General features: G+C 37.7%; 1 protein-coding gene across 1 annotated transcript in view; it reads left to right on the top strand.

Annotated features, from left to right (window-relative positions):
• Positions 1-10,345, top strand: part of LOC137172232 (paired box protein Pax-2a-like) — a 29,232-nt gene extending 18,887 nt beyond the window's left edge. Inside the window, exons 6-8 of the mRNA XM_067576533.1 lie at positions 4,775-4,876; positions 7,061-7,147; positions 8,454-10,345. Coding sequence (XP_067432634.1) covers positions 4,775-4,876; positions 7,061-7,147; positions 8,454-8,575 — 311 coding nt within the window. The 3' untranslated portion in view covers positions 8,576-10,345. The remainder of the gene's footprint in view (positions 1-4,774; positions 4,877-7,060; positions 7,148-8,453) is intronic.
• Positions 10,346-11,388: the final 1,043 nt, after the last annotated feature.

Consider the following 11,388-nt stretch of genomic DNA (forward strand, 5'->3'; position numbering starts at 1 on the left):
GCTGAGATTTTTTGGCTTGTGATAAATTGCCCCGTTCTGCATATAGCCTAGAAAATGGAGGTCAAAGATTTTTGGTTGTTGTTGTAGCAAACATGAAGGTGTCCCTGTCATGCTAAATTTAATACTCTTGCAAGCAAAAGAGTCAGCCACAAATGACTTTGTTCCTGTGCCAAATAAAGAGAAGGTCACCCCTGGTTTTCTGTTTGTTTTAAGAAACTGACTTGATGTTAATGCAAAAGCTGTGCGTTATATTTCTTCTCACGTTGTTGCGGAATGAGATAAAAACTCATGAATCTTTGTCTTCTCACAGTGTAATTAAGAGTTGACTGAAGTTATTTTCAATGGGGAAAAAAAGTTTGAATTGTATGATGTTTCAGTCACTCTATATGGTTCAGATAGAGAAAATTAGCAGTAGTGTGCCACTTGAATACTTTGCTGTCATTCATAAGTTTGTACTTTTTGTCAAATCCCTGCAAAAGCACAAGTCTGAAACAATCTTGTCTGTAAAAATACGATATTTAAGGTGCAGGAAATACTGTATTCCCAGCTCAGCAGCGACTGTTACAAGCCACTTCTCAAATTAAGACAGAAATCAACAGGCTTTTGTAACAGCAAACCAAAAAATCTTTGAATTGATTTTCACAGGGAAAGAAAAAGAGGGCAGAGGAAAATAAATAGCTTGATTTGCTGGCGTTCAATCTAAGGGGACTGTCAGAGGAAGCAGACAATATAAAGAAGCCCATCTTTTAATGAGAATCTGGACACACATCTCTGTTGTAAAAACAACAAAGGCTAGGAAGCAGCTAATGAGGCTATCATTGCTGTACAGAGAGTTCTCCCAACCAGCGCCTCTCTGAAAGAGGGCTTTAAAGGGGACATAAAGCAACAGTCACAGAGCTGCTGGCAGTCACTGCCAACTGCATCCTGGAATAAACGAAAACAGGATCCAACACAGGCTGTGATTATTATTATCAGAGTCAACATATTATGAAAAAAAAAAGACTAGAGTTGATGGCGAATACTCAGACTGATGCTTGAATTTATTTATCAGCTGATTTCTTAGTGGGTAACAATAACCTCTGACAAAACATATCCAGTCCTTTGCTTTTGTATATTTGCATATTGAAATGCTTTTTATCAAAATACATACAGATTTTCACTCTTTTAATTACACTAAAAATCACCGAAATGGGTGTTTTAATGTTGCTATTCAAGGTTAGAATGAGGATTGAAGTCTCTAGTGAGGGTTAAGTTGAGAGTACTGTATTGATGCCCTGATCCAATACACTGGACTGTATCGGGACTAATATTGATCAAATATCGTCTAGTAGTGACCGATCCACGTTAAATACTCTTCCTTAGTCCTTCACTGTTGTTAAAAAAAATTACAAACATGCAATTGTTTGAAACTTTTAGAAAAACATCATTAAAGTTTGCACATTTCTTCATGGGATTTGGTGTATGAGAGTCTCTGAATCTGTATTGAAGGTGTAAAAGTAGAGAAAAAGTGTGATTCATTCATCTCCAGTTACAGTTAAAGTAATTTTCTGGGTGAAAATAACATTCCTGGCATTGCAGTTTTGTCATATTTTAAAGAATGTGAAACCAGATGTTCAGTAAAAGCAGGAATCTTTTGTGTTCGTGATTTATTTCATCTCTCTGAACCGAGTTAATGAAGAGATAAGAGTATTTACTTTTATTAAACATGTGCAACTGCTGTAGCTGCTGCCATAATAATGAAGAAAAGATTGGGTCAGTGTTTGCTGAGACAGTTAGACAATAGTTACCAATGTCTTCACACACACACAGACACACAATGGCCTCACCCCTGCTGGACCCCCCACCTACAGTACTCCCACGGCTCCCTTTGACTTATGTGCACTGGCTTGTGGCTAACTAATTCTTATTATAAATGAAAGGTCCGACATGACCTCACTCTTCTCTGTAAAGCTCTTTAACTCTGCAGCTCCTCGAGTCGCAGCACTTTAACCAAAAGACACATCTCACCAGGTCTTATACAATACAGCCACCAGCGCTGAGGCTTGCAAATAATAGAAAACAGTTGTTCAGTACAACATAAGACTGGATAATTTCTTTTCCATACAGCTCATGATCACAAATGTAATTTCTGTAATATTTTACAGCTTTACAGTTTAATTTGTGACGTTGAACAAAACTCTTCTTAGCTGAACTAAGATATGGGCACTTTTTCTGATGGTGAAGCGGAAATAGCACATTAAAATAAAACGTTTTGGATGGAATATCCAGTGGTGAAAGAGGTTTTCAGATCAGTAAGTTAAATTAATAATACTACAATGTAAAAACACTCATTACTATTCTTTCTTGTACATAAAAGTGCAGAAGTATCATCAAAAAAAGCACTTTATTGTCAAAAGTCACTCTTTATGCACAATGACACCTTTCAGCGTATTATTAGTTATTTATTATGACTGATGCTTTAACCTGTAAACTGCACTTTAATGGTTTAGCAAGTCAAGGTGGAACTAATTTCATTAGTTTAATCTATAAATGTGCACCATATTTTATCAGAAAATCAAATGTTTTGTATGTGAAATCTTAATCTGCAAAGTAATTGTATGTGTAGAATTCATTTACTGGAGTAAAAAGTACAATATTTCTGAAATGTGTTGGTATAGAAGTAAAAAATGTCAAAAAAAATTCCTTATTCCAGTATTTTTGCATGTGTTTGTAGATGATTTTACTGTCAAAGATCAGTGTAATAGAACAATATGAATTCTCTTATTGGCTGAATTTTCCCTTTATGTCTGTGATTGGATATAATGTATGTATAAGGCGTATATAGCGAGTCACATGAGCTCCCGTGTCTCTCGTTTTGCCTCTTTATGTATCTCTCCTCCATCCATCATCACCCTACATTAAGAAAGAGCCATACGAGACTCCCATAACTCCTTTAACCCCCACTTCCTCCTCCTCCTCCTCCTCCTCCTCCTCCTCCTCCTCCTCCTGGCCTGGGTCTTGTGTACCTCCAGGCCTGCCGCCCTGCCTTTCCACCAGAGGCACCTGCTGTTTCACTCCCCAGTCTTTAGGAGCATGTACTTCAATAGCCAGAGGGCTCATTCATTCACCCTCAATTAAACATATAAGTTTCTCATGATATTGTACGTGTATAAATTGTATTTTTACATCAATATCTAAATTTGCTCGTGGTTTATGCTCTCATTAGCAATGCTAATTGGCAGCACAGTTCAGTTTTTGATATGTGGTAAGATAAATGTGTTTTGGACTTGGGAGGTACAGTAAATTGTAGCAACAGTGTTGTATTCCTAGACTAGCCTGAAATTTACAGTTAGAGGTGTCACAAACACTTTAAACTGAGAACTTTGTGTGGTGCAGTCTGCCAAAACCAAAAAAATGGAGGGAAAAAAGCTTTCCTAACAGTATAAAATGAGTGTTTTTGCTACAAGGTGCATTTCATGATATACGAGATGAAAAAAGAAAACTTGCACACAGTTCTACACTGAAAAAAGTACAACAACTATTAAAATATGACCCCACCAGGCAGTGGATTCACTTAGTAACACACTTTTGCATAAAGAGCAGGAGAAATGCTAAATTATTTTGGATCATCATAATAAACATGTTTCTTGAGGTGGTTGGGAGTTGCTCTGTATTCCTGCATTTTCTTTACAATGGCAACGACATGGACAACTGGTGTTTTGTGGTGTTATGCTGCATTTTGTCAACTAGTTCCTCATTAAAGCTCCAGCGGGGGATGATTTTCCCTTTGAGTCCAAATGGCCCTCACAACTACAATATAGCAGGGGCCTCTTCTACCCTGGCCCCTGCACAGATTGGGGTTACGTGCCGTAGTCCAAACGTCCCCGTGGCCAGCGAGGACAACCCAACCGTCACTCTTAATTACAGAGCTGAATATCTGCAGCCGGACTGGTGACACTGTGCAGAGGGGCCAGCGTGCTCGGTCTTAACAGCCACAGCAGAAAAGAAAGGAGGCGTATAGGATTCAGCAAAGGGTGCCGTACAGTATTTAAAAAAGTTTCAACAGTGTAATGACGAGACATTTATGTGAGCAGCAGCGGTTATCTTGTTTTCAGTTCACCTATGAGAGGCAGACTGATACTCTCTGGTGTTAAGTAACTGGTTTAAATGACACCACATTCTGTGAAACGCTTGGCCCAGGCAGGTCGAGTAACAAACTGAGTTGTCGTGCTGACTGACTCGCTGTGGTGGTGATGAGTCATGATGTCTACAGTGAACAGTGGCGTGATGGTGTTGTGTATGTGGTGTGTTGTACATTTACAGGAGCTCACTCGCATTTTGAGATGAAACACTTGAAGCAGAAATAAAAAGTAAATAGGTACATTTAGCCAAGTATTGTATTTACATGCAGTTTTGAGGCACTTATACTTTGAGTATTTTTCTTCTTCTTCTTGTTAGCCGTGACTTTCAAGATTAAGATATAAGCATATAATGTATGTAAAATTTGTTCCATCTCAACCAGCTGCAACATTAAAATAATTCATATACAACAATATATTAGCTACAATAAACCAAGAATATACTGTAATGTATATTGTAATGTAAACACTCTGAAAGGAGTCTCCAGTTTTAAATCACTATGAAAATTTCAGTTGTTGTAATTCACCTTTTGTGCAGCCGCTCCAGGATTTAACTTTCAGTGACATCGTCCATAAAACTGAAAGTAAAAATTTAAAGTTTTAAACTAGCAGCACTGATGATGTATGTTTTTGTTTGCTTTGTTTTGTCTCTCCAGGTCGGGACATGGCCAACACAACCTTACCCGGGTACCCTCCTCACGTTCCCCCTACAGGCCAGGGCAGCTACCCGACCTCCACGCTCGCTGGAATGGTTCCTGGTGAGTGAGAGACGACTTCGCTGCTTCACATTGTCATTAGGGTCTATTTATCACGTGGCGTTGCCCTCAAAACGAACACATGTAGCAGCTATAGAAGCAGAGTGGGCAGACTTTAGCGCCAAATTACGCAGAGAAGCAGTAGATATTGACCTGCAGAGTAAGAGGCGCACACATCTGTATATTACCTCTGTGTGTATGATTGGATTAGACAGGCTGAATAAGTGATCAGAGGCAGGGGAGAGGACAGTCGCTCTCCCTTCCTTCCTACTTTCCTCTGTGCCTTATTGACTCATTATCTCCCTGCGTTGCCGTTCTCACCGTCCGTCGATAAACAGCACTACCAGCCCTCCCCAGCCTCTGCACTCCAGAGCATATCCCTTTCCCCTCCTCTACTTAACCTGCAGTTCAGGTTCACAGCAAACAGTTAAGGGTCAAAAGGCAGAGGCATGGGAGCCCAGTAAATATTCAAATCGCTGTCTCTCTGAGGAGGTCAGGCTTGTGTTTCACTGCCAGGAACAGAGCAGGTGATGCAGTTTTGGTGCTGTTCAGCTCCAGCATCACCACACAGTTTTTCACCAAAACACAGCTGGCAGTTTGCCTTGATGTGATTAAACCACACGGATGGGGGAAACCAGTGGAGTGTGTGCTGTGTTAGCATATCATTTAGCAATCACAAAACCCATCACAGGCTCTGGCTGTTCCTCTTTTCCCCATTATAAAGAGCTGCGATGACGTGTTTCATTATCACCTCGGCCAGGAAGGTTATATTTGCTGTGCCATTTGTTTTGTCTGTTAGTTGGCAGATAAACCTGCAGATTTCGGAACAGAATTCATTGAAACTTGGTGGAAAATAAGGTCATAGAACAAGGAATGATTGCTTTTGTGAAGGATTTTTAAAAAATTCTTAAAGGGTGAGTTCACCCAAATTACAAAGATTATTTCGGCTTACCTCAGTGGTATATTGCTGTGCAGATAGTTTTATTTATCCAGCTTTTGGAGATCTCACATACAACTGAGGTGAATTGCATTTTATTTATGATGTTTAAAGAACTCAATAAGTTACATGATTTCAGTGAACTGACCCTTTAAAATTATGAGATGCAGCGTTTTCAGTAATTTCTGCTACATTCTGATCAACTGTGGCATTAATTTTAAAAATGTGGCACATGTATCACATGATGCTTTATCACTATGTGTATTTTAATACAGATGTGGCTCCAGAAAACATTTCTAAACATTTATTAATTTAGCATAGCCTTTGCATCTAAATAGAGCAGAACAGTGAATGTGTGTTGTGTGAGTGCTTTCTAGTTCTGCTTCTGTTATTAAAAACAATTTTTAATTTACAGAGACTTTACATTTGTTTGATTTAACAGCTACCAGTAAAAACAAAAGAAGATGTGGTAACACCCTCGTGGCGGTGCAGTCCAGATTTGCTTTTGGATTTTGACTAATAAAACTGTTAAATCATGTGGGTGGAAAAGCGCCAAGTCAAACATACTTTTACTTTCCATTTGTTCTTATGTGGCACAAAGCAAAAGATGAGGGCCTTAATCCCATGGCTTGTGGTTTTGTGTCACAACCCATTCATCCTATACACAACCACTAAGATTTAGTGGCAGGCGCAAAACACTGTTAAAGCAAAGCCATTTCTCACCAGCTTCATATAAAATAGCCTTTATTGTCTCGTAAAGGAAAGAAACGTGTTGAACCAACAGCAGTGCTCACTGACATGCTCCAAGTTACTTCCCTTGCAATGAAAATTCTGTTGCACCAAACAACAGAGCTCAGACTGGAGGGGATCAGATTGGAGACGTTAAAATTCGTCCAAGAAAGGCTGCAGGATTTATTGCAGCATATCAAAAATGTATGCATGCAACTGTTTATTACCAAATGGTATTTATTAGACCGGTTTGGAATATACTGGAGGAAGAAGAATGAGTAGATATCCATAAATGGGACAGGGAAAGCCGCCTTCAGTGTCACATCCTGTATTGTTCAGTGTTGCATAACTTAAGTGAAATGAAAAAGAAATAAATTACTTGCTTGAGTGGTCACACATCGATGACTATCATTTTCCCCCTCAAATTGCATCCTGTTTTGAATGACGAGAAATGACTGCATGTGAAGGGGTAATGGTTTGACGCATTGAAATGCTAATTGATTTGTTGTTTTGGTTTGCAGGGAGTGAGTTTTCGGGGAACCCCTACAGTCATCCACAGTACACAACCTACAATGAAGCCTGGCGATTCAGCAACCCAGCATTACTAAGTGAGTAATGAGTGAGAAACTGGATGAGAACAATTCATTGACCGTTCGCTAAGCCCCTCCCCCTGAGCAGAGATGGACCAATCGTAGCCATAGTAACTGTAACCATGAACAGCAATAATAGTGTGGAGGGTTGGGTCTATTTTTCGTGGTTTTCCAAAACTAAGACATGCTCATGCTTGTTACTTCTAAAATCTGGAAGCACATCATTAATTGTCTCCATTATTTTGTGGGCTTACACGTTATGTAAACAAAAGAAAAATCTGTCCTGAATGCTATCAGAGTTTAGGCTAACGTTAGCAGCTCCTTCCTGTTCTTCATTGTGTTTTGGGGGGTTTACGTTCCAACAACCCCAACTAATAATGCTACTTAAGATTGCATTACGATTCCCACACACATCGGTTAGTCCTCATCCTAAAAGCTGCTTTTCTTGTCATGTTAAAAGTGAAAACATAACCTACTTTTTGAAAATACAAACAGAAGTATGTAAGCTAACCAGATAGTGTTATGTTAGAATTAAATTAAATTAAATTAAAACTCTGATCTTTATGTTTTTTAATCATACTTGTAAGGACTGACTTGTTCTGTGCTACAATACAAGAACAATGGTCTTTATTTACATGTCTTGTACCTGGGTCATCAACTGATGAGGATGCTAACTGCCTATAAACAGCTAACTCATGGAGCTAATGTTTGTTTTTGTCTACCTCTATGTGAAATCAGGGACCCATTGTTTAAAATATATAACATATTCGAGTGGTATGTCTGTATCCATCATCATTGTGAATGTGAAAGCTTGACAGGTGTACAGCAAACAGTCAATTAATCAGGAACATTTTGAGTAAAAGAAGTTTTCTACGGAAGCTCAATGCATTCACCAAAAAAAAACAAAAAAAAAGGGACCTTATCTTATATTTATGACTTAGGAATCTCATAATTATGAGAAAAGTATATTGTAATTATAAGATAGTTTTCTTGTAATTATAAGATAAAGATCTTATATAGATAATCTGAAATTTTTCGTTTAATTCCTGCTTGGTTTGAGACACTGGTGGCCTGAGTAATGTGGATGGTGTCATGATATTGTAATTATGAGATCTTTTCTTGTAATTATGAGATAGTATGTCATAATTAAGTCTCTACAATGTGCTTCTGTACTTTTCAATATGAAATAATGTGTAAAACAACAACCTACCAATCAAATTACACTAATAACAAGTGATACATTTGGTAAAAGTTGGTAAACTTTATTTGTTGTTTCAAATGGTTCGTTCTTCTGTTAACTTTCAGGTTCCCCTTATTATTATAGTGCCGCATCGAGAGGCTCCGCCCCTCCCACTGCTGCCACTGCCTATGACCGTCACTAGTTACCATGGAAACCAAATCAACCTGCAGGACCATGGCCTCAGCCTCCATATTGCCCCGGTGTGAGCGGCATGGTCCACTGGACACTGAGCATCTGCGCATAAAATGTTCCCGGCTCAGACAATGAGAAACTTAACGGTTTTTGGGATTCCAGACGACTTCTCTCTTCTCTCCTCGCAGCTTTTTTTGGACATTCAAAGCCAAAAAAAAAAAAAAAATCTCCAAGGCATCATCAACAGAGACACTGAAAGATGCAACACACATGATGAAAACTGTGGGGAACTTCAGTGGTTTCAAAAAAAAAAGGAAAAAAAAAATAGAGAAAAAGACTGAAAACAAAAATATCCAGAATTTATTTTCCCCGTGTAGCAGTGTCACAGTTTCATCCCATCATGGATCAATACTGTACATTCCTCTTCTTGACGGCTCTCAGCAGGGACGCTGTCCGGAGCTTAAAATGTAGCAGCAGCCTTTTTTTTTTTTTTCCTTCCTTTTTCCATTTGTTTCCCACTCAATTCAAATGGCAGCGCAGTGAGATCAGAGGAGATTAGCAGCAGCACATGCCGTCTGTGGGAGGCTAACATTGTTTTTATCCATCTCAACAGTCACCGACCAAACATCCAGCATGAGTAAATCGATCGCTTTGATGCCATGAGAAGATTAAGACATGTTCTCTGTGATACACAATCAAGATGTAAAAATGAAAATGAAATAAATAAAGAAACATCAGTTTGAAAATAGAGGGAGCCATGACAGTATATCACCATGGCCCACTATTTGCAAGATTTCAAGAAACTAGTAAATATATTCTTAAAATGATTTTTTTATTTCATTTTTATAATTCGTAATGACTAAACTGCAGACTGCTTGGCTAGTGTTTTACTATTTCTTATTTGTCAGGATACAAGAGGTCATCAGGCAAAACCTTGTTGTGTTTTTTGTTAATTTTGCACTATTTTTGGAGGTTTGCAACACTGGAGCGTTATTATGCAGAAAATGATGATGCATATTTGCTTTACAGCATTTCATGAAATTGACTGTAAGTCTAATAAGTTTCAGTCTGGAAAGGCACTTACAGTTTCACATACTGTTCAGTTTTTTATTTAATTGTAATTCAAGGCCCATCATGTCACATTTGCCTTGACATGCACTACTACTGTATGTTCTCACAGCTTACATTGTTTTTAATTTAAGTTGATTAAGTCTTTGGCATTCAACCACAGAAAAAGGATATAACAGCCATCCCAAGTTAAACAAGTATCATCATTTGCCTAGTTTGATGCCAGAAGCGTCCAAATTCACCCTGATAGATGATTCTGACGACTCCAATGGCGTCAAAAAGCAGGGCGACGATTTCAGCTAAATGCCTTAAACATGTTTCCCTCCCGGCTTCAGCTCCCTCACATGTTTCAGGCCAAGTCATTTCCTTGAATCAAGCTGGAATTATGGTTTCTTCATCTGTCAAGTGAATGTATTTGCATTTGCCAAAGACTTAGTTCTCGTCAATGTTTATTTACAGGCCGCCTATATGCATCATGAGAGCAGTATTATTATTATTAGGAAAAACCCACAATGTTTCATGAGGAAAAGTATATGTATAAATTCTATGCAGTGCAGAGATGGTCATCATATGCATATTCAGCTGTAAACCTAAAGGTAGGTGGAGTTTATTTAATGTTATGTTATTTACAAATTGTTCATTTGTAGAAGGGTTTTTTGTGTGTGATGTGAAGACACTTCTCTGTAAATACAGTAAGAAAAAATGTCTTTCATGTTCATGGGTATTATCACTTTCATTATGCTGGTCACACTTGTACAATAATAAAAGTGTCTGAAATCTTTTACGCAAAAAAAAAGAGGCTGCATGGTGTTTCTGACTGTCTGGACTAGAGCTGAAATCATTAGAGAGGAGATGAATTGACAATACTCAAGTCAATCTTTGTTTGAAATGCCAAAAAATGACCGGTTTGCTTCTTTCCTCTGTTTTATATCATTGTAAATTTAATATCTTAAGGTTTTGACAGTTGGTCAGACAAAACAAGCAACTTGAAGATGTAAATGTCGACTCCAGGAAATAGTTTTAGTTCTTTTCTGACATTTTATATTCTACACAATTGATTGTTTTATTGAAAAAAACAATCAAAAGATGAAAATAATCCTTAGTTGTGGCTCTAAATAGTCAAATTTTAACAACAGAACTCAAAAACAGTATATCAGAAGGTTCCCATTATCTGATGTAAAATCAATCATAAGCTTGATTTTAATTGATCTATCAACACATTTATATAAAGTTAGCCTAAGAGTAACACTTTATTTTAACCCCGCAGTATATAAACACTTAATGTAAGCAAATATAAGGACATTTTTTAAGTGTTTATTAATGTATTTGACAACAACTGTAACTAACTGGTGTATAAATAGTTAATGAAAGCTTGATAACACAGTAAAACACAGCTGCAATTACACTTAATGATATATGATGACACACGTCACACACATTTTTTTAACACGTCTATAAACAGTTGAAGGTTCATTTTTTACCGTTGAAGTAGTAGTTTAGCAGAAAATACTTAACTCAAGGGTCCACGCACTAGATTCCTCCCGGGACTTTCAGCGGCATCTCATGGCATTGTTGTCATGGAGAGTGAAGAAGTGAATACAAATGAATGTATTCTCCATTAAAAATACATTAAATTAATATAATTGCAGTACTGTAATAATATAAATCAAATATAACAAATAGTACTTCATAATTCATATTTATAAAAAGTGATTCGAGCTGTGTTGCTGTTTGTACACTAGTTACAGATGCCTGATGTAAGTTGTAATTGTAGACAAACACTTAAAATGTCTTTATATCTGCTTACAATTACATTACA

The sequence above is a fragment of the Thunnus thynnus genome, chromosome 20 (assembly GCF_963924715.1).
Source record: "Thunnus thynnus chromosome 20, fThuThy2.1, whole genome shotgun sequence".
NCBI lineage: Eukaryota > Metazoa > Chordata > Actinopteri > Scombriformes > Scombridae > Thunnus > Thunnus thynnus.